Source organism: Lampris incognitus, chromosome 2, assembly GCF_029633865.1.
Source record: "Lampris incognitus isolate fLamInc1 chromosome 2, fLamInc1.hap2, whole genome shotgun sequence".
NCBI classification, from domain to species: Eukaryota; Metazoa; Chordata; class Actinopteri; order Lampriformes; family Lampridae; genus Lampris; species Lampris incognitus.
Window position 1 is genome coordinate 147,830,239 of NC_079212.1, and position 24,604 is coordinate 147,854,842.

A 24,604-nucleotide genomic window follows, 5' to 3' on the forward strand; every position below is an offset into this window, starting at 1 on the left:
CACGTGAGCATCAGAACTGGACCATGGAGCAGTGAAAGAAGGTGGTGTGGTCTGGTCTGGTGAATCATGTTGTCTCGACGCACGCTCAATAATCCAGGTAAGAACATCACAGAAGGTTGAATCAGTTGACCTGGACACAACGTCTACTGAGAGAAACACTTCATCATCATCTAAGTGTCCTCTTCAGTCTCACCTGGCTGCAAGTGTCCCCACCCTTATAAACAATACAGTGACTGCAGGTGTCCCCACCCTTATAAACAATACAGTGGAATAACGACCGATAACGATTGGTTTCATATGCAAATTGCCGTGAGCATTGAAACATTGGGAGTGCAGTTAATGCTTCATTAATTCATTAATTCGTTGATGCAAGAAGCGGTAAAGACAGGCTGAACAGCTGTTCGACATGATTTGAAAAAAAAGAGAAAAGAAAGTCAGATGGCGTCAGATGAAGGACGCCTCTGCTTGCAGCCTCCAGATGAACAGACAGGTGGAGATAACCATGCTGTTCAGATTGATCAGGGTGCACAACTGCACACACTGTTTTTGGTCTGTTTTTCAAATATGATTTATGAATTGAGGTTTCTTTTCAGCACCAGTCAGTCAGTCAGTCAGTCAGTCAGTGACCACTAAAGACGGCTCAACTGTCATTCGGTCACAGCAGTCACTGCCTTGCTTTGTGAAAGACTCATCAGAAATCAGTGCAACAACAATGTGCATGTGGCCCAACTCCTACTGCAGATTTCTATTCACGCACGCTTTGAATTGTGCTTTACAGGTTCTTTACCGAGCTGAACCCTTGAGCAGGCGGACCATCAAATTAGCAAAATAAAAGCACAAAAAAATAATGCAAAAAAAATTCCCCCAAAAAACAACCATTGATTGGACTCAGCCAATTGCTGATACATTTGTCCAATCACCGAAGCCTATCACCCACAGGAAGCATCCATCTGCCCTGCTGACACTCTCCATTGACTAGAACACCCTGGAAGTCTGGCCATGGTCAGAGTCCTGAGGGTCACCATCCAGGGTAACTTGTGATTGGATAGTCAGGTGGACCACATGTTGACCACAGCCAACAGAAAGCTTTTTGCTCTACGTCACCTGAAGAAACTTGGTGTCCCGAGACCCAAAACTGGCCTCCATCTACATAGGTTACTTGCCTCTGGTGCTGAAGTATGCAGTCCACGTCTGGCACAGTTCCCTGACTACAGACCAGGCTAAAAGGCTGGAAAGCGTGCAGAAATGGAATTGTAAAATCAGGGCAACTTGGCCAGAGGTATTCAGGGTACCCAGAGGCTCTCTGCACTGCTGGATTATGCCCTCTATCAGACAGATGCCCTCAACTCTGTCTTGGCTGGGCCAGAAAGCAGCTTAAGCCCAGCTTCTGTGACTGGGTAACTTCCCTCTCACAGAAGAGCTTGCAGGTCATCAGACAAGGAACTCAAACAAACTGGTCATCTCAAGATGACAAACTGGATAACATGACAACGGTACCTCAGCCCATTATTGCCCTGTTTGGATTGAGGCCGGAGGATGCAGTGTGGCCGACTGAAATGTGCAGTGTGGTTGCTTTACTACTCTGTTAGCTCAGCGTCTCGTCCTCCTCAATTGGAAGAGAGCGGTGCCACCATCCCATACCAGATGGCTTAAAGGATTATGTTTTACCTGAAGCCTGAAAAAAAATCCCATTTACACCGAAGGGGAATGCAAATAAACTTGAAAGAGTCTGGAGGCCTTTCTTTACCTACTATGATAACCTAACCCAAATAACAGACTGGGACAGTTCATCACCTCATCACTTCTTGGTTGGAGCAGAACTGTAGCAGTCTGATTAAGAATCAGTTTAAAAAGATAAAAACGGTTGTATTTTTTTAATTATTAAAACGTTTTTTTAAATTTTATTTTCTCCCTTGTCTGTGTTGATGTGAATGAGGCCATTGTATATCTGTTGCATATTTATTTGTACTTGATGTCATTTCGGGGGATGTTGGGGGGGGGCATGTTAGGGAGCAGGGGAAGGATAGGACTAATACTGGATTTATTTCATGTTGATTCTGTGATTTGTAAAATGCAAAATCCAATAAATATAAGTTTAAATCACTGACTACGCAGTACTGATGATTTACTGTGACAGTCAACTAATTCAGTGTTTTAATGACAGATGTCTAGCAGCCTGTAATAATGCTGAGAGGTCAAATAACAACAGTTTCTTCCTGTACGGTGTACACATGCATGTCTCTCTTGTGCATGTTTTGATTTTGTTTGTGTGTGTGTGTGTGTGTGTGCGCACACTCGTGTGTATGTTGTCTTTATACGGGGCTTATTTTAGTACTTGTCGGGCTTACAAGTGGCCCACTCCTGATGACTCATTCCCCTCTCTCTCTGTCTCTCTCCCTCTCTCTCTCTGTGTGTCTCTCTGTCTCCACTCTCCAGTCGTCCTCCTCCTCTTCCACTCCTCTGTTTCCGCCTTGTCCTCTCCTCCTGTTCTCAGAGCTGCTCTCTCTGTCCTGTGTTTGTCTTCCTGGGATTTGATTGATGATGTTGTTGTCGTTGCCGTCATCATCATCACCCTCCTCATGGTGTTCACATAGCAGTGGCCATGCTTCCTCCAAATGTGTGAGGGTACCAGGGTTACTACACCAGCCTCATAAATGTATTAAACATTAATTCCTCCTCATGGTGTTCACATAGCAATGGCCATGCTTCCTCCAAATGTGTGAGGGTACCAGGGTTACTACATCAGCCTCATAAATGTATTAAACATTAATTCCTCCTCATGGTGTTCACATAGCAGTGGCCATGCTTCCTCCAAATGTGTGAGGGTACCAGGGTTACTACATCAGCCTCATAAATGTATTAAACATTAATTCCTCCTCATGCTGTTCACATAGCAGTGGCCATGCTTCCTCCAAATGTGTGAGGGTACCAGGGTTACTACACCAGCCTCATAAATGTACTAAACATTAATTCCTCCTCATGGTGTTCACATAGCAGTGGCCATGCTTCCTCCAAATGTGTGAGGGTACCAGGGTTACTACATCAGCCTCATAAATGTATTAAACATTAATTCCTCCTCATGGTGTTCACATAGTAGTGGCCATGCTTCCTCCAAATGTGTGAGTGTACCAGGGTTACTACACCAGCCTCATAAATGTATTAAACATTAATTCCTCCTCATGGTGTTCACATAGCAATGGCCATGCTTCCTCCAAATGTGTGAGGGTACCAGGGTTACTACATCAGCCTCATAAATGTATTAAACATTAATTCCTCCTCATGGTGTTCACATAGCAGTGGCCATGCTTCCTCCAAATGTGTGAGGGTACCAGGGTTACTACACCAGCCTCATAAATGTATTAAACATTAATTCCTCCTCATGGTGTTCACATAGCAGTGGCCATGCTTCCTCCAAATGTGTGAGGGTACCAGGGTTACTACACCAGCCTCATAAATGTATTAAACATTAATTCCTCCTCATGGTGTTCACATAGCAGTGGCCATGCTTCCTCCAAATGTGTGAGGGTACCAGGGTTACTACACCAGCCTCATAAATGTATTAAACATTAATTCCTCCTCATGCTGTTCACATAGCAGTGGCCATGCTTCCTCCAAATGTGTGAGGGTACCAGGGTTACTACATCAGCCTCATAAATGTATTAAACATTAATTCCTCCTCATGGTGTTCACATAGCAGTGGCCATGCTTCCTCCAAATGTGTGAGGGTACCAGGGTTACTACACCAGCCTCATAAATGTATTAAACATTAATTCCTCCTCATGGTGTTCACATAGTAGTGGCCATGCTTCCTCCAAATGTGTGAGGGTACCAGGGTTACTACACCAGCCTCATAAATGTATTAAACATTAATTCCTCCTCATGGTGTTCACATAGTAGTGGCCATGCTTCCTCCAAATGTGTGAGGGTACCAGGGTTACTACATCAGCCTCATAAATGTATTAAACATTAATTCTGATGTCTAATATTTTATAATTGAAAACTAGAATTGATGGAATTTTCCATGTTGCACCAACTGAAGTACTTTGATTGGCAGGGGAAGGGTTCAGTAAATATTGTCAAAGTCCAGGTAGCGTAGTGGTCTGTTCTGTTGCCTACCAACACAGGGATCTCCAGTTTGAATCCCCGTGTTACCTCTGGCTTGGTCGGGCATCCCCACAGACACAATTGGCCATGTCTGCGGGTGGGAAGCCGGATGTGAGAATTTGTCCTGGTCGCTGCACTAGCGCCTCCTCTGGTTGGTCGGGGCATCTGTTCGGGGGGGAGGGGGAACTGGGGGGAATAGCGTGATCCTCCCACATGCTACGTCCCCCTGGTGAAACCCCTCACTGTCAGGTGAAAAGAAGTGGCTGGTGACTCCACATGTATGGGAGGAGGCATGTGGTAGTCTACAGCCCTCCCCGGATCAGCTGACGGGGTGCAGCAGCGACCAGGATGGCTCGGAAGAGTGGGGTAATTGACCGAGTACAATTGGGGGGGGGGGGGAGCCCAAAAAAAATTGTGATAAATTAGCACTGCTTTCACTTCTATGTTGTGCTACATTCCTGCTAACGTACAAATGTCTGCATCAAAATAAGACTGGTCCTCGTTGACTTGGACCAGCATGGGGATTCAGCGAGGTGATGTTAGCCATGTTATTCTTCTTGGCCTTCATGCATTCATTGTGCTGCAGTTTGTGGTGTTTTTTTCAGGTGGTTCAACAGGTGAGCTGTGTTGCTTTAGGGCGCATATACGATTCTAAAGCACTCTTTGCATATGAGTATTTCTTGGTAACATCACTACTTCCAAACAGCTGATGATGGTCTGATTCAAGGGACTCGCTCTTCAGCTTCTGCTCCGGACACCGGGTTTTCGTTGTGTCCGTCTGCCCTCTGATTTATACTGCTCTTCTACTCAGGACTGCAACTGCAACACTCAGGACATGTTTGTACAGGCTGCCTGTGCTGCAGGGTGTGCGCTTACAGGGAACAGTTGTGCTTGGTCAGGCAGTCAGTGCAGGAAGCTCGTGATTTGAGAATCAGCAGTGTTCTATGAGCGGAGCACACATTTTAAACATCAACATCGCAGTTGATCATGCTCATTTAATTGTGGAAGGCCAAAACCGTGATCGAGATTAATATTCGATTAATTGCGCAGCCCTACCTGGAACCTGCCAGAGCCACTCTCCCAGTTTGGGGGTCACAGCCCCTAGTGCTCCTGTTACCACAGGGATCACGTTGGACTTCACTTTCCAAATCCATTCCACTTCTTTCTTCAGCCCTTGGTACTTTTCTATCTCTTCATGCTCCTTTCTGATGTTGCCATCAGCCGGGATGCCACATCTATCACTACTGCTCTCTTCTGCTCCTTGTCAACCACCACTATGTCGGGTTTGTTAGCCAGCACCTGCTTGTCAGTCTGGAACTTGAAGTCCCACAAGATCTTAGCTCTGCTGTTCTCAACCACCTTTGGTGGTGTTTCCCATCTGGATTTGGGGACTTGCAGTCCATATTGGGCACAGATGTTCCTGTACACCATCCCGGCCACTCAGTTATGCCTCCGAGTGTATGCTGTCCCAGCCTACATCTTTCACCCTGATACTATGTGCTTGACTGTCTCCGGGGGGTCTTTGCACAGCCTGCTCCTTGGATCCTGTCTGGTGTGGTAGACCCCTGCCTCTATGGACTGGTGTTGAGTGCCTGTTCTTGTGCTGCGATGATCAGAGCCTCTGTGCTGTCCTTCAGACCAGGCTTTTCTAGCCACTGGTAGGATTTCTTGATGTCAGCCTCATCTTCTATCTGCCAATGGTACATCTCATGGAGGGGCTTGGTCTTCCATGATGTCTCCTCTTCTTCCTCATATATATAAAATCCAGTGAGTCAAGTAAATTCTTGTACAAGCCTGTTTCATGCCATAAGCAATCATCAGCTGTTTGACAGCAGTGACCGGGACGGTTCGGAAGAGTGGGGTAATTGGCCAAGTACAACTGGGAGAAAAAGGGGGGAAAACAAAAGCAAACAACAAAACAAAACAATAGCCTACTACTGACAGCATTCAGGTGATTTATCATGCTTGTTGTGACATCGTGGTAGGCCAGTTTCACATTGCATATTTTGCTCAGTTTAAAGTGTCGCCACACAGCTGAGGTCGCCGGCATTTTGTCTTCCTTTGAACGTCCAAGGTGACCTGAAGCGTGACGTCACTACTGAGAGTGAGCAGGATGTCAGGCGCCGCGGCTGAGACAGTATATATTTCCACTTTCCAACAGTGCAATTAAAAAGTATATATATAGTACGAGAATGAGCTGATAAATGTTATTTTGCAGTTCGCCTTCAGTAAGCAAAAAAACAAAAACAAAACTGAATATCTAAATCCCCAAATTGAAACCAAATCCCCACCCAACAGATGAATATCCAAATACTCGGGTATTGGGGTCCGGTCTTACCATGAATACATATGGATAAATGGTATCAGATTGTATCAGCCATCAGTGCCTGTCAGCTATAGAGAACTACAACTGATGGATGTTGCAGACACAATGCATCATGGGACATCATTCTTTGTTTATCAAGTAACTCATCTGCATAGGCAGATATTCTGGCTGATACAGTTTCCCTTCATCAGACCAGTTCTCACGCACACAACATCCACATAGTACACAATATAAACACAATCAACACGTATGTCCCTTCACCCTCAGTATGAAGAGGATGGCTAGTACCAGCATTATTAATACTTAGAGTGTTATGAGTAGTATTTGTAGCATTAGCAGCATCAGTAGTGTGTTTTTTCATTCGCAGCACTAACCTTGAGACTACGACAGTCTTACACAAGCAGAGATGTTTCCAAACTTTTACGTTTCTTACAATGTGAAAATGTGTAGTGTAAAATACGAAGTAGCCCTCTACTGGCAAGAGGCGGTAATACTGTGAAGGTATACTACAGGGCTTGAACATCTATCCATCCATCCATTATCCAAACTGCTTATCCTGCTCTCAGGGTCACGGGGATGCTGGGGCCTATCCCAGCAGTCATTGGGCAGCAAGCGGGGAGACACCCTGGACAGACCACCAGACCATCACAGGGCCCACACACACACACACACACACACACACACACACACACATTCATACTGAGGGACAATTTAGTATGGTGATTCACCTGACAAACATGTCTTTGGACTGTGGGAGGAAACCCACGCAGACACGGGGAGAAAAGGCAAACTCCACACAGAGGACGACCCGGGACGACCCCCAAGGCTGGACTACCCCGGGGCTCGAGCCCAGGACCTTCTTGCTGTGAGGCGACTGTGCTAACCACTGCGCCACCATGCCGCCCAGCAAAGGGCCCAGGCCAGATTCGAACCCAGGCCGCTGCGGTAAGGACTCAGCCTTATATGTAGTACGCGCTCTACCAGGTGAGCCACCGAGGGCGCTCGGGGCTCAAACTGTTAGGGTTTGTGGGAGACCCCAAGCGCGCGACACCAGGCAGAGGTAGAGTTCGCCGAAACTGGCGTACTTTATTAACAGTTCATACAAAGGTCAACACGGAAGGACAAGGAGCAACTAGGAAGCGGGAAACCCAAAATGAACCGAAATATCCCTTTACGGTCCACCGAGAAAAACACACACGGCAACGAAAAGAGCCCAGTAATCGGCTTCACGGGTCGTCCCAACAAACAAGAGAAAACGGTAAATCCACGGGCTGAGATAAACTCGGAGAGAATACACATGGAGGGAAGAGTAGCCACCTCACCGAGACGGTTACGGCACGAACTGGCAACGGGCGCTGGGAGACCAGCAAACTTAAACCCAGCCCTGACGACTAAGCCCAGCCCTGACGAGCTGATTGGCTGCCGGCACGGGGTGGGTGAGCTGTAACACAAACTCTTCTTTAGAAATGGAGCAACCTCAACAAGTTAACTTTCACCTGATAATTAGCTAAATCTAAACACCATGGTCTGTGTGTGTGCGTGCGTGCGTACCTGGTGTCCATGCAGTGTGTAAATAAGTTTGCCCTCCACCACATCAAGTATCTTCAGCGTGGAGTCGTTGGAAGCAGTGATGAGGAAATTCCCAGAAGGATGAAAAGACAAGCCGTTCACTACGCCACTGTGCACTAACACACACACACACACACACACACACACACACACACACAGACAAAGAACAGAAACTCCGATTATAAATTCAATGCAGAACACAGCACACCTCTGTACCATTTCTGACAATCCAAAACTTAAACTAGATTATATTATATTATGTATTATATTACAGTATATATCATATTATATATTATATCATATTATATTATATCATATCATATTATATATTATATTATATTATGACATTGTGATCCGTAGCGAGAGTAGGGTGCAGGTTGAGGAGAGCCTGGAGAGGTGGAGGTATGCACTGGAGAGAAGAGGAATGAAAGTCAGTAGGAGCAAGACGGAATACCTATGTGTGAATGAGAGGGAGGACAGTGGAATGGTCAGGATGCAAGGAGTGGAGGTGACAAGGGCATTTGAGTTTAAATACTTGGGGTCAGCTGTCCAAAGTAACGGGGAGTGCAGGAGAGAGGTGAAAAAGAGAGTGCAGGCAGGTTGGAGTGGGTGGAGAAGTGTGTCAGGAGTGATTTGCGACAGAAGGGTATCAGCAAGAGTTAAAGGGAAGGTTTACAAGATGGCAGTGAGACCAGCTATGTTGTATGGTTTGGAGACAGTGGCACTGACGAAAAGACAGGAGGAGGAGCTGGAGGTGGCAGAGATGAAGATGCTAAGATTTTCACTGGGAGTGATGAAGAAGGACAGGATTAGGAATGATTATATTAGAGGGACAGCTCAGGTTGGACGGTTTGGAGACAAAGCAAGAGAGACAAGATTGAGATGGTTTGGACATGTGTGGAGGAGAGATGCTGAGTATATTGGGAGAAGGATGCTGAATATGGAGCTGCCAGGGAAGAGGAGAAGAGGAAGGCCAAAGAGGAGGCTTATGGATGTAGTGAGGGAGGACATGCAGGTGGCTGGTGTGACAGAGGAAGACGCAGAAGACAGGAAGAAATGGAAACGGATGATCCGCTGTGACGACCCCTAACGGGAGCAGCCAAAAGTAGTAGTAGTAGTAGATATTATATTATATTATATTATATTATATTATATTACATTATATTATATGTTTCCCAAAGCACTTTCAATGTGCTTTTTTATTCTACCATTTAATTTGTTGGCTCAGAGAAAAGCACTTTTAGCTCAGATTAGTTTTATTTCGGTCATTTTCAACTTATACAACTCAAATACACGTGTAAATAATTAATTAATTAATAATAGTAAGTCATTACTTTTGAATCACTGACAAACGAAAGCAAGTTTATACTAATGAAATTGTTTAGGCTGAAGCTTATTACACCTCCCCTTTTACATTCTTTATTCTGCTCAGATCCCTTTACATTTATACACTGAAAATGAAAGCACCTGGGGACAATTTAGTACGGCTGATTCAACTGACCCACACGTCTTTGATTTAACTGACCTACATGTCTTTGAGTCACCTGACCTACATGTCTTTGATTTAACTGACCTACATGTCTTTGAGTCACCTGACCCACACGTCTTTGATTTAACTGACCTACATGTCTTTGAGTCACCTGACCTACATGTCTTTGATTCAGCTGACCTATGTGCCTTTGATTCAACTGACCTACGTGTCTTTGATTCAACTGACCTACATGTCTTTGAGTCACCTGATCTACGTGTCTTTGATTCAGCTGACCTACGTGTCTTTGATTCAGCTGACCTACATGCCTTTGATTCAGCTGACCTACGTGTCTTTGATTCAACTGACCTAAGTGTCTTTGATTCAACTGACCTACATGTCTTTGATTCAGCTGACCTACATGTCTTTGAATCATCTAACCTACATGTCTTTGATTCACCTGACCTACATGTCTTTGATTCAACTGACCTACGTGTCTTTGATTCAACTGACCTACATGTCTTTGATTCAGCTGACCTACGTGTGTTTGATTCAGCTGACCTACATGCCTTTGATTCAGCTGACCTACGTGCGTTTGATTCAGCTGATCTACGTGTCTTTGATTCAGCTGACCTACGTGTCTTTGATTCAGCTGACCTACATGTCTTTGATTCACCTGACCTACGTGTCTTTGATTCAACTGACCTACATGTCTTTGATTCACTGACCTACATGTCTTTGAGTCACCTGATCTACGTGTCTTTGATTCAGCTGACCTACGTGTCTTTGATTCAGCTGACCTACATGCCTTTGATTCAGCTGACCTACGTGTCTTTGATTCAACTGACCTACGTGTCTTTGATTCAACTGACCTACATGTCTTTGATTCAGCTGACCTACATGTCTTTGAATCACCTGACCTACGTGTCTTTGATTCACCTGACCTACGTGTCTTTGATTCAACTGACCTACGTGTCTTTGATTCAACTGACCTACATGTCTTTGCTTCAGCTGACCTACGTGTCTTTGATTCAGCTGACCTACATGCCTTTGATTCAGCTGACCTACGTGTCTTTGATTCAACTGACCTACGTGTCTTTGATTCAACTGACCTACATGTCTTTGATTCAGCTGACCTACATGTCTTTGAATCACCTGACCTACGTGTCTTTGATTCACCTGACCTACGTGTCTTTGATTCAACTGACCTACGTGTCTTTGATTCAACTGACCTACATGTCTTTGATTCAGCTGACCTACGTGTCTTTGATTCAGCTGACCTACATGCCTTTGATTTAGCTGACCTACGTGCGTTTGATTCAGCTGATCTACGTGTCTTTGATTCAGCTGACCTTCGTGTCTTTGATTCAGCTGACCTACATGCCTTTGATTCAGCTGACCTACGCGCGTTTGATTCAGCTGATCTACATGTCTTTGATTCAGCTGACCTACGTGTCTTTGATTCAGCTGACCTACGTGTCTTTGATTCCACTGACCTACGTGTCTTTGATTCAGCTGACCTACGTGTGTTTGAGTCACCTGACCTACATGTCTTTGATTCACCTGACCTACATGTCTTTGGACTGTGGGAGGAAACCAGAGCCCCCAGAGGAAGCCCACACAGACACGGGGAGAACATTCAAACTCCACACAGAGGACGACCCGGGATGATCCCCAAGGTTGGACTACCCCGTGGCTCGAACCCAGACCTTCTTGCTGTGAGGCGACCGTGCTGACCACTGTGCCACCGTGTCTCCCTACGTATATTATGTTTACCCAAAACCCCAAGCACAACTCATATACACCTTTATATTTGTTAATCATCTTATTTTTAAATATTTGTTCAAATCTGTTACGTGTATTACTCATTTTCATTTCCTTTTCAAAACTATTCCACAAATTAACTCCTTTGGCTGATAAACATTTTTGCTTTGAATTTGTTAAAAATCGTTGTTTTTATAAACATGCAAATTCCTCTCGGTTCCTTCTGACTCTGGGCCGGCTGGAGGCATCTTGTTTTGGAAGTGAGTGTATGAATAGTGTGTTGGTTGGTTCATGATAATCAGCTCTGTTAACAATACAGCTCTCTTCTGTAGCATAAAAATGTTTATGTTACAGAAGAGAGCTGTGATAATTGTAATAATTGTGGGGAGTCACATACAAAACGTTTGTATGTGACTCCCGACACCTCCACACAGTAAGTAACGCACACAAGTATAAAAGAACTTCACAATGCCTGTCATCAATTTACACTGAGAATGTCTTTTTTTGTGCAATGTTGCGATGGACTTCACCACTTGTCTTTACATGATGTATATGTGGTTTCCAGCACACTTTGTGGTCTATAACAACTCCAACAAATATCTTTTCATAAACTCTTTCTATTTCAACATTATCTATCTATCATGATGTTACTTGATTATTGATTTTTCAATATCCAAATTATGTAAATGTAGTTTTATTTAAATCTAATGACAACTTGTTAATATCAACCTATCGTTATAAAGTTTTCAGATACTCTGTGCTCCCTCCGGATGTCTGAGCTCCTCACCCTATTTCTAAGGCTGAGCCAAGACACCCTACGGAGGAAACTCATTTCAGCTGCTTGTATCCGCGATCTCACCCTTTCGGTCACTACCCAAAGCTCATGACCATAGGTGAGGGGTGGAACGAAGATTGACTGGTAAATTGAGAGCTTTGCCTTCCGGCTCAGCTCCCTCTTCACCACAACGGTCCGGTACAACGTCCACATTACTGCTGATGCTGCACCAATCCGCCTGTCAATCTCTCGCTCCATCCTACCCTCACTCGTGAACAAGACCCTGAGCTACTTGAACTCCTTCACTTGAGGCAACAACTCATCCCCAACCCGGAGGCAGCAATCCACCATTTTCCAGTAGAGAACCATGGCCTCAGACTTGGAGGTGCTGACTCTCATCCCAGCCATTTCACACTCGGCTGCAAACCACCCCAGTGTGTACTGGAGGTCATGTTCTGATGAAGCCAACAAAACCACATCATCTGCGAAGAGCAGAGATGCAATTCTGAGGTTCCCAAAACAGACACACTCCTCACCTTGGATGTGGCTTGAGATCCTGTCCATGAATATCACAAACAGAATCAGCGACAAGGGACAACCTTGGCAGAGTCCGACACCCACCGAAAACGTGATTGACTTTGTGCCAAGAATGCGGACAAAGCTCTCACTTTGGTTATACAAAGACCAGATGGCTTGTAGCAACTGCCCCGGTACCCCATACTCCCGCAGTACCCCCCAGAGAGTGCCCCAGGGTACCCGGTTGTAAGTTTGCCAAATCCACAAAACACATGTAGACTAGTTGGTCAAACTCCCACGGCTCCCTCAGCACTCCTGCAAGGGTAAAGGGTTGGTCCGTTGTTTCACAGCCAGGACGGAATCCACATTGTTCCTCCTGGATCTGAGGTTCAACAATTGGTCGGAGCCTCCTTTCCAGCACCCTATAATAGACTTTCCCAGGGAGGCTGAGCAGTGTGATGCCCCGATAATTAGAGCACACCCTCTGGTCTCCTTTTTTAAATATGGGAACCACCACCCCAGTCTGTCACGCCACAGGTACTGTCCCCGACCTCCACGTGACACTGAAGAGGCATGTCAGCCAAGACAGCCCAACAATGTCCAGAGCCTCCAGCATCTCAGGGCGAATCTCATCCACACCTAGCGCCTTGCCACCGAGGAGCTTCTTAACTACCTCAGAGACCACCGACAGGGATATGGGTGGGGCTTCCCCTCAGTCTTCAGACTCTACCTCCTCCACTGAGGATGTATTAGCCAGGTTCAGATGCTCCTTAAAGTATGCTTTTCACCACCCGAAAATTAAGACATTTAATGTTGAGACATTTTGCCTTGTAAAAAGAAGCAATCAAGAAAGAGGCCATTATAGACATCCAACACTCACTACCTTGCCTCTGGAAGCAACATCAGCACAAAAGCTGTTCGTCAGGACCTTCATGAAATGGGTTTCCATGGCCAAGCAGCGACACACAGGCCTAAGATCACAACGTGCAATGCCAAGTGTTGGCTAGAGTGGTGCAAAGCATACCACCATTGGACTCTGGAGCAAAGGAAAGGTTCTCTGGAGTGATGACTCCCGCTTCACTATCTGGCAGTCTGATGGACCAATTGGGGTTTGGAGCATGTCAGGAGAACATTACCTGTCTGAATGCATAGTGCCGACTGTAAAGTTTGGTGGAGTGGTCTGGGGCTGTTTTTCATGGTTTGGGCTACGCCCCTTAGTTCCAGTCAAGGGAAATCTTAATTGTACCACATACAATGACATTATAGAGAATTTTGCGCTTCACACTTTGTGTCACAAGTTTGAGGAAGGCCCTTTCCTGTTTCAGCATGACGATCCCCCTGTGCACAAAGCGAGGTCCATAAAGACATAGTTTGCCTAGTTTGGTGGGGAAGAACTTTACTGGCCTCCACAGAGCCCTAACCTCAACCCCATCCAACACCTTTGGGATGAATTGGAATGCCGATTGCAAGCCAGGCCCTCCTCCCATCATCAGTGCCTAACTTCACTAACGCTCTTGTGGCTGAACGGTAGCAAAATCCACCACACCGTCCTGCTGAGTGACCAATAGCAGAATGGTAGAAAGTGACCTCATACAGAGCAGCTATGATGAACAAAATACAGTGCATCCGGAAAGTATTCACACCCCTTCACTTTCCCCACATTTTGTTATGTTACAGCCTTATTCCAAAATGGATTAAATTCCTTTTTTTTCTCATCAATCTACACACAATACCCCATAATGACAAAGTGAAAAAGGTTTTGTAGAAATGTTTGCAAATGTATTAAAAATAAAAAACTGAAATATTGCATGTACATAAGTATTCACACCCTTTGCTATGACACTCGAAATTGAGCTCAGGTTCATCCTGTTTCCACTGATCATCCTTGAGATTTTTCTACATCTTGATTGGAGTCCACCTGTAGTAAAATCCATTGATTGGACATGATTTGGAAAGGCACACACCTGTCTATATAAGGTCCCACTGTTGACAGTGCATGTCAGACCAGAAACCAAGCCATGGAGTCAAAAGAATTGTCTGTGGACCTCCGAGAAAGGATTGTATCGAGGCACAGATCTGGGGAAGGGTACAAAAAAATGTCCACAGCTTTGAAGGTCCCGAACAGCACAGTGGTCTCCATCATTCGTAAATGGAAGAAGTTTGGATCCACCAGGACTCTTCCTAGAGCTGGCCGCCCAGCCAAACTGAGCAATCGGGGGTGAAGGGCCTTGGTCAGGGAGGTGACCAAGAACCTGATGGTCACTCTGACATAGCTCCAGTGTTCCTCTGTGGAGATGGGAGAACCTTCCAGAAGGACAACCATCTCTGCAGCACTCCACCAATCAGGCCTTTATGGTAGAGTGGCCAGACGGAAGCCTCTGCTCAGTAAAAGGCACATGACAGCCCGCTTGGAGTTTGCCAGAAAGGACCTCAAGGACTCTAAGACCATGAGAAACAAGATTCTCTGGTCTGATGAAACCAAGATTGAACTCTTTGGCCTGAATGCCAAACGTCACGTCTGGAGGAAGCCAGGCACCTCTCATCACCTTGCTAATACCATCCCTACAGTGAAGCATGGTGGTGGCAGCATCATGCTGTGGGGATGTTTTTCAGCGGCAGGAACTGGGAGACTAGTCAGGATCGAGGGAAAGATGAATGGAGCAAAGTACAGAGAGATCCTTGATGAAAACCTGCTCCAGAGCGCTCAGGACCTCAGACTGGGGCGAAGGTTTACCTTTCAACACGACAACGACCCTAAGCACACAGCCAAGACAAGGAAGGAGTGGCTTCGGGACAAGTCTGTGAATGTCCTTGAGTGGCCCAGCCAGAGCCCAGACTTGAACCCCATTGAACATCTCTGGAAAGACCTGAAAATAGCTGTGCAGCGATGCTCCCCATCTAACCTTACAGAGCTGGAGAGGATCTGCAGAGAAGAATGGGAGAAATACCCCAAATATAGGTGTGCCAAGCTTGTAGCTTCATACCCAAGAAGACTTGAGGCTGCAATCGCTGCCAAGGGGGCCTCAACCAACTACTGAGTAAAGGGTGTGAATACTTATGTACATGCAATATTTTAGTTTTTTATTTTTAATAAATTTGAAAAAATTTCTACAAAACCTTTTTCACTTTGTCATTATGGGGTATTGTGTGTAGATTGATGAGAAAAAAAAGGGATTTAATCCATTTTGGAATAAGGCTGTAACATAACAAAATGTGGGGAAAGTGAAGGGGTGTGAATACTTTCCGGATGCACTGTATATAGCTGCCTATTCTTAACATAGGATCATGCAAATCATTATCCTCTCTCTTCCACTGAGAGAGAGAGAGAGAGAGAGAGCGAGAGAGAGAATGTGTGTGTGTTGCTGTCACTACTGCATCTGCATTTATTTACTGACTGGGGGATACTTCCGATTGGCTTCCCTCTCAACAGGTCAGACGGAGCTTAGAAACTAGGCCTGATGCTATGTCAGCCTGTAGCCGAAAACAAAGCTTCACGTTTCTTCAACAGCTACTCTACAATGCTACGTGTGGTTTTAGTCTCAATATAGTAGCAGGACTGAACTAAAACTTCTCCAAAATGAAATCATTAAGCATTGTGGTGACTGGCTTTCTGTGGGAGACGAAGTGTGGACAGACTGACATGCAGTGGCTGCAGCTCGCCCTCTGCTGGCTGACAGAAGGTGCGACTTGTAGAAAACTGACATAAAATCCCAGAAAGTTGAATCAGTTCATCTGGACACAAGTCACTTAGATGAGTGATGAAACATTTCCCCCAATAAACGTTGTGCCCAGATGAACTGATTCAACCATCTGGGATTTCCTTACCTGGATTATTGAGCGCATGCATCAAGACAACCGACATGAAAACAAGTTTGATTCCAGCTGTGACAGAATCTTGAAAGTAGCAACATGAGGTATGACAGTATGGATTTAACAGCTGAGTATCCATCCATGCATCCATTATCCAAACGGCTTATCCTGCTCTCAGGGTCGTGAGGATGCTGGAGCCTATCCCAGCAGTCACCGGGCAGCAGGCAGGGAGACACACTGGACAGGACACCAGTCCATCACAGGGCCCACACACACACACACACACACACACATTAACACCTAGGGACAGTTTAGTACGGCCGATTCACCTGACCTACATGTCTTTGGACTGTGGGAGGAAACCGGAGCCCCCGGAGGAAACCCACACAGACACGGGCAGAACATGCAAACTCCACACAGAGGACGACCCGGGACGACCCCCAAGGTTGGCCTACCCTGGGGCTCAAACCCAGGACCTTCTTACTGTGAGGCGACTGTGCTAACCAATGTACCAACATGCTGCCCATCCTTTAGATGTGTCTCCTGGATAAATGCTATGCCAGCTTGTCTGTGCTTCAGATATGAGAGTACCCCTTTTCCCTTTCAAAGGATTCCCGCAAGTAAACACCACCAAATAGCAAATGCAGAAGACTACAGAAATGTCTAATAAGAAAATGTCTCGATGCATATTCAATAATCCAAGCGTAAAAATCCCAAAAAAGTTGAATCAGTTCATCTGGACACGGATTCAACTTTTCTGAGATCTATTTGACAAAACATGAGCCAAAAGGTTTTTCCAGCTCACTTCAATCAAAATCATTTTCCAACGAATCTGGCATACCATTGCTAACTATCCCCCTCAGAGTTGTAGTATAATCTCTGTATGACATCTCAGAGGAGAGGAGAGGGGAGATATATTATCTTTTATTAGACGGCACAGCTGAAATCTCTATAGGAGAGTGGAGAGCAGTCAGACAGAAGGACTGAACCTCTCTACAATCCCCCGCGTGGCTCAGAGCCTCACAGAAACAGCTTTACGTGTCTCTGTGGAAGTACTGATGTTTTACTGAATGTGGACTGCAGGTCTTTTTATTCCATGAGGTTTTGAAGATCATTTCTTCTGGACTATGTTGTCTACTCTCACAAATGATCTGTGGCTTTATTATGGTCGGTCTCCACTCTGCTGATGGTGCAGTCTTATGGGACGTTGACTGTGGTCCATCAGATCCACTGCTGCGCTGGTTTGCTGGTCATGTTTACCACATGGACGCATCCAAGAACATGAACCCAAACGTTTCCCTTTAGTTTGGAAAATAAAGATCCTAAGTTTCTGTTCAGCTGCCCAGTGGGACGGCTGAATGAAGCAGGTCCTCACCTTGGTAATGCTGCAGCAGCTTGTGAGAGCGAATGTCCCATATCTTAACGGTGTTGTCGGTGGAGGTTGCAGCGACACATGTCCCACTGGGATGGAAGTCCACCTGGGTTGCATATCTTGAAAAATGAAAAAACAAAAACAAAAACAAACATGAGATTAGGACAGAGACATTATGAACATTTCAGTTAATGAACCGTCTTGCCAGGTCAGGCCAGCTAGCTAAGAATCTCTGTTGTAGGATCAGTTTGGGAAACCAATTCAATTGGGAAAACAAACAAACCTGGAGGACTTTGACCGCTATCTGAACACAATCAAATTAAAATTCAAAAAGTTCTGGGGCGTCCGGGTGGCGTGGCGGGCTATTCCGTTGCCTACCAACATGGGGATCACTGGTTCGAATCCCCGTGTTACCTCCGGCTTGGTCGCGCGTCCCTACAGACACAATTGGCCGTGTCTGTGGGTGGGAAGCTGGATGTGGGTATGTGTCCCGGTCGCTGCACTAGTGCCTCCTCTGGTCAGTTGGAGTGTCTGTTCGGGGGGGAGGGGGAACTGGGGGAATGGCGTGATCCTCCCACGCGCTACGTCCCCCTGGTGAAACTCCTCACTGTGAAAAGAAGCGGCTGGTGACTCCACATGTATGGGAGGAGACATGTGGTAGTCTGCAGCCCTCCCTGGATCAGCAGAGGGGGTGGAGCAGAGACCGGGATGGCTTGGAAGAGTGGGGTAATTGGCCAGGTACAATTTGGGGAGAAAAATGGGAGAAAATCTGAAAAAAAAAAACCAAAAAGTTTTTACGTCTGAGGCAACAAGCTCTTGCACTCATCCACAGAGACAAATGCTAAACAACCAGACAGAGGACGGCCAGTAGAGAACTCAGACCCTGGACTCTTCTCTCCCTCTGCCTCTCTCATATACTATGAGTATTCACGTTTCCTTGGACGGACTCACCCTGTATGTTCATAGAAGGAGTGCACACACTCTCTGCTGTTTTTGTCCCAAATCTTGACTGTCCGATCATCACTGCACGACACAATCAGTCTGTCATCAGGAGAAAACCTGCAACAGCAAACCCAACAACTTGTGTTCATCCAGTAGTGACAAGAAACGTCACCCAAATGGACAGCGACACCATAGTCACGATTTATGTTGTTTTTTTACTTTTTCAGGGAGACAGTTTTACAGTAAATACACTCAGAAGGGCCCAGAGAGGGGCGCAGTATTGCCAGTACTGTATGTGGACCAGGCTTGTGTGTGGGTGTGTATGGGTGGGTGTGTGTGTGTGTGTGTGTGAGTGGGGGGGGGCACATTGCATACTTGGCACAGCGGACCCAGTTGATATGCTGGCTGAGAGAAAAGAAGAACTTGTGCCTGTGAACCGTCCACACTTTGATGGTTTTGTCATCAGACGCGGTGACCAGAGTCTGACCGTCAGCCGAGAAGCTAACACTGCGCACGGTGCCCGTGTGAGCCCTGAACGCCATCGAGTCTGCCTTCCTGTACACAACACACCACACACACACACACACACACACAGTTACACGTGTATACAGGAATATGAAAGTCATTACACAGCCTTCATTTCAAGCTCACTGACATCCCGTTCTTCACTTCCCTTCACAGAGGTGTTGGAATCCAAGTTATTTTCATGGCTTTACTCGTACACGGAGGTGTCAGACAAACTCTACTTAGCACTTCAACCTTCCCTTTGGAGAGCAGAGGGGGAGGGGCTGACAGGACAGTCCCAATTCTAGTCGGTCGTCTTCAAGCAAACAACCAGAAAAATCAAACCGCTTGATAGTCAGATGACCAGACACACAAACTAGGCATGTGCACTCGACCTGAGGTCCTTGTTTTAGTACTCGCATGAAATTAGAGACGTGTATTCAAGTACCCAGCACCTACATGATGCACATATTTATGCAAGTTAGCTACACTCACCATGGGCAAGTCTTACCACTTTATTAGACAGTAATGGCTAAGGGTTTTCCATCTCATGAATCTACCGAATAAATATACAGCATGCAAACAAACGTGACTTGTCAACTGTCAGCTGGACAGTTATCTGCTCCTCTTCAGGGGGCTCACAGTGCTGCTGGACAGTAACAGGGAGTGCAGAAGAGAGGTGAAGAAGAGAGTGCAGGCAGGGTGGAATGGGTGGAGAAGAGTGTCAGGAGTGTTTTGTGACAGAAGGGTACCAGCAAGAGTTAAAGGGAAGGTTTACAAGATGGTAGTGAGACCAAATATGTTGTATGGTTTGGAGACAGTGGCACTGATGAAAAGACAGGAGGAGGAGCTGGAGGTGGCAGAGATGAAGATGATAAGATTTTCATTGGGAGTGATGAAGAAGGACAGGATTAGGAAGGAGTATATTAGAGGGACAGCTCAGGTTGGACGGTTTGGAGACAAAGCAAGAGAGACAAGATTGAGATGGTGCGGACATGTGTGGAGGAGAGATGCTGGGTATATTGGGTACATCTTATGATAGTTACATTTGATATTGTATATCTTATGATAGTTACGTTTGATATTGTATATCTTATGATAGTTACGTTTGATATTGTATATCTTATGATAGTTACATTTGATATTGTATATCTTATGATAGTTACGTTTGATATTGTACATCTTATGATAGTTACATTTGATATTGTATATCTTATGATAGTTACGTTTGATATTGTATATCTTATGATAGTTACGTTTGATATTGTACATCTTATGATAGTTACATTTGATATTGTATATCTTATGATAGTTACGTTTGATATTGTATATCTTATGATAGTTACATTTGATATTGTATATCTTATGATAGTTACGTTTGATATTGTATATCTTATGATAGTTACGTTTGATATTGTATATCTTATGATAGTTACATTTGATATTGTATATCTTATGATAGTTACGTTTGATATTGTATATCTTATGATAGTTATGTTTGATATTGTATATCTTATGATAGTTACATTTGATATTGTATATCTTATGATAGTTACGTTTGATACTGTACATCTTATGATAGTTACATTTGATATTGTATATCTTATGATAGTTACGTTTGATATTGTATATCTTATGATAGTTATGTTTGATATTGTATATCTTATGATAGTTACGTTTGATATTGTACATCTTATGATAGTTACAGTTGATATTGTATATCTTATGATAGTTACATTTGATATTGTATATCTTATGATAGTTACGTTTGATATTGTATATCTTATGATAGTTACGTTTGATATTGTATATCTTATGATAGTTACATTTGATACTGTATATCTTATGATAGTTACGTTTGATATTGTATATCTTATGATAGTTACATTTGATATTGTACATCTTATGATAGTTACGTTTGATATTGTACATCTTATGATAGTTACGTTTGATATTGTATATCTTATGATAGTTACGTTTGATATTGTACATCTTATGATAGTTACGTTTGATATTGTATATCTTATGATAGTTACATTTGATATTGTACATCTTATGATGGTTACGTTTGATATTGTATATCTTATGATGGTTACGTTTGATATTGTATATCTTATGATAGTTACGTTTGATATTGTATATCTTATGATAGTTACATTTGATATTGTATATCTTATGATAGTTACGTTTGATATTGTATATCTTATGATGGTTACGTTTGGTATTGTATATCTTATGATAGTTACGTTTGATATTGTACATCTTATGATAGTTACGTTTGATATTGTATATCTTATGATAGTTACGTTTGGTATTGTATATCTTATGATAGTTACGTTTGGTATTGTATATCTTATGATAGTTACGTTTGATATTGTATATCTTATGATAGTTAACTTTGATATTGTATATCTTATGATAGTTACATTTAATATTGTATATCTTATGATAGTTAACTTTGATTTTGTATATCTTATGATAGTTACATTTAATATTGTAAATCTTATGATAGTTCACTTTGATACTGTATATCTTATGATAGTTAAGTTTGATATTGTATATCTTACGATAGTTAACTTTGATATTGTATATCTTGCACTAAACAGCTGATCCATCGGTTTGTTCAAATTATTTTCAGATCTCAAGCTGCTTGGCGGTCATCATTGTTTGCAAGAGGCGTGATGTGCTGTAATTGTAATGATTAACAGTCTTTTTAGAATTTAGAGGAACAGACAGAAAGACAGGTGGGTAGATATTTACAACCCCACTTCCAAGACTTTCCAATACGGAAAATGCTAATAAAAACAAAAAGTAGTGATGTGTAAATTTACTTTTACTTGTACTCAAACAAAAACCGTATAAAGACAAGGTATTTTATATTTTACCTTATGATTTGCATTGTTTTGTGAAGACATACGTTTAATGTGAAATGGATGCCTGCAACATGTTCCAAAAAAGTTGGGACGGGGCAATTTAAGAGTATAATGATGTGAAAAGTTGAAATAACGAGGTCATGTGAAACAGGTGCTGTGAAAGAAGTGAGACGTGTGTTATAATATACAAATTATAGTATATAAGTTATAAGAAGGCTCCAAACAAGGCCTAGTCCTTCAAGACTAAGGATGGGTCGAGGCTCGCCAGTTTGCCAACAACATGTGCGTCAGCAAATAGTCCAGCGCTGTGAGAGCAATGTTGCTCAAAGACACATCGGCAGGATTTTGGGCTTTTCAGCCTCTCCTGTGCACAAGATCATTAAGAGATTCGAGGGATCTGGCCAAATCTCCATGTGTAAAGGGCAAGGCCGACGGCCACTTGTGAATGTGCGTGACCTCCAGTCCCTCAGACATCACCATCTTAAAAACTGTCCTGTGTCTGTGATGGAGATCATGACCCGGGCCCGGGAATACTTTGGTAAACCTTTGTCAGTCAACACCATGTGCTGCTGCATCCGCAGACACAAGTTAAAGCTTTACTATGCAAAGCAGAAGCCATACGTCCACACTGTCCAGAAGCCCAGCCAGTTTCTCTGGGCTCAGTCTCACCTGACGTGGAAAGCAGCACAGTTGAATCCTGTCTGTGGACCAACGAGTCCAACAAGTCAACATTTCACATTGTCTTTGAAAAAAAAGAAAAAAAAAGAAAAAGCCATTGTTTTCCGGGTCAAAGAGGAAAAGGAACACCCAAGCTGTTATCAGTGTCAGGTCCAAAAAAAAAACAAAAACTAAATTCACAACGTAAAACATCAAATAATGTGTTGTTGTAGTATTTTCAATAAAGTACAGCGGAAATAGAATTTATAAATCACTGCTTGCGGTTTTTATTAGCATTCTCCATACTGTCTAAACATTTCGGGAACAAGGGCTGTAATTTTAGTGGATGTACACCAACCGTTTGGAATTCTGAGGTTCTGTACAAGTCTTCAAGTATTGAAGTGCTCATGCCCATCCCTGATTCAGACAAGCAGACAGACAGACAGACAGACAGACAGACAGACAGACAGACAGACAAGAATAAAGAGAAGAGAGAGATACTACGTCTTTGCCATAACCCGCCCACCAGAGGGAGTACCACAAGCAGGTGTCCCTCAGAACTCACATGCTGGGCACCCACAGGCGAACAGTCTTGTCTCTGGAGGCGGAGGCCAGCAGGTGACCCGAGGGGGAGAACTGCACCGACAGCGTGGCGTCTTTGTGTCCGGTGAAACGACAGGCTCTCATCTGAGGCTTCAGGTTCCAGATCATCACAGAGGAGTCCATAGAGCCGGTGGCTGGGAGAGACAGAGGCAACGCTCGTGAAGACACATGAAAACAGATACAGACCCAAAAAAAAAAAAAGCTGTACACTTCAATACTACCCAGGTTTGATACAACAAAACACACTCATCCACAGACACACAAAATACAATTTCATACCATTACACTCAACCACACAGAAACATATCAGGACCAGTGGCATAGCCAGGAGGTTGGAGTTTGTGTTCAACACCCACCCACCCCCATTCACTCACGCAAAAAATGGGAAGAAATATATTTGCCTTCACCTTATTGATTCCCGGTTTAGTATTAAAAATGAATATAGCACAAATCATTTACTATCACTCTGAATTCTTCCTTGATTTGTACCTCCTGCTTCCAAGTGACTGCACTGCAGTGACATCCTGCAGGGGGCTGTAGGGCAAGCGGTGTGTGTGTGTGTGTGTGTGTGTGTGGGTGTGTGTTAACAAGCTGAGTAAAGTGACTGAAAGTGTGGCTGTCTCAGCAGAGGACCCTGAACACACACAGCATAGAGGCGGGTGACATGTCAGATATGGTAAGAACTCTATGCGGTATAAGCCGTCAAAAAATGTACCATGTTGGAGTGTGCTGAAATGCTATAAAAGTTTTGAGGAAGGAAAAACATTAAGGAACCGACATCAATTAAATCTTGACTTGGGTGAATTAGGGACCGACGGCACAGCACCATAACTGTGTTTGTGTTTCATAGCATACAGACATCCATGTAATCCAACCCGTGTCAGTAGTAACGGGAGGAAAGAATGGGATCTCCTCGCTATCCGCCATCGTACCAACCCGTCAGCTCAGCGTCACCTCAGGGGGACAGTGATGAGGCACTGGATGCATAGGCCTGGGTCTATAAGACAGTGTAGTGGTTATGGGGATACATAATTCCCCTTACTGAGCTGGTAGGAACGTTGGTTTACAGCTGCTGTTTTCTCGGTTCGGGTTCGCAGGGACACACTTCCGCTGCGCGGGTTTTTGTCGTTGCTGTTATGGTGAAGGAATAAATGGTGCACGTTGTGTAACTGAAAGAGAAAGTTGTCACGACTCCTGCTTGAGCTCCTCTACAACAGCGTGTTGTTGTCTTTATTCATAGTGTAGGCCTAATGAATCGTTTTCAGAGAAACTGTCACCGAGCCTCTGGCTGTCCAACAAACTACACGACTAGCTCCATTCC

At 44.3% G+C, this 24,604-nt stretch overlaps 1 protein-coding gene across 1 annotated transcript in view; it reads right to left on the reverse strand.

The window, feature by feature from the left end:
- The window catches only part of LOC130133026 (POC1 centriolar protein homolog A-like), an 83,590-nt gene extending 60,173 nt beyond the window's left edge, over window positions 1-23,417 (reverse strand). The window contains exons 1-5 of the mRNA XM_056301912.1: window positions 23,246-23,417; window positions 19,022-19,201; window positions 18,656-18,763; window positions 17,708-17,823; window positions 7,982-8,115 (exon numbers count right to left, since the gene is read on the reverse strand). Coding sequence (XP_056157887.1) covers window positions 7,982-8,115; window positions 17,708-17,823; window positions 18,656-18,763; window positions 19,022-19,201; window positions 23,246-23,406 — 699 coding nt within the window. The 5' untranslated portion in view covers window positions 23,407-23,417. The remainder of the gene's footprint in view (window positions 1-7,981; window positions 8,116-17,707; window positions 17,824-18,655; window positions 18,764-19,021; window positions 19,202-23,245) is intronic.
- Window positions 23,418-24,604: the final 1,187 nt, after the last annotated feature.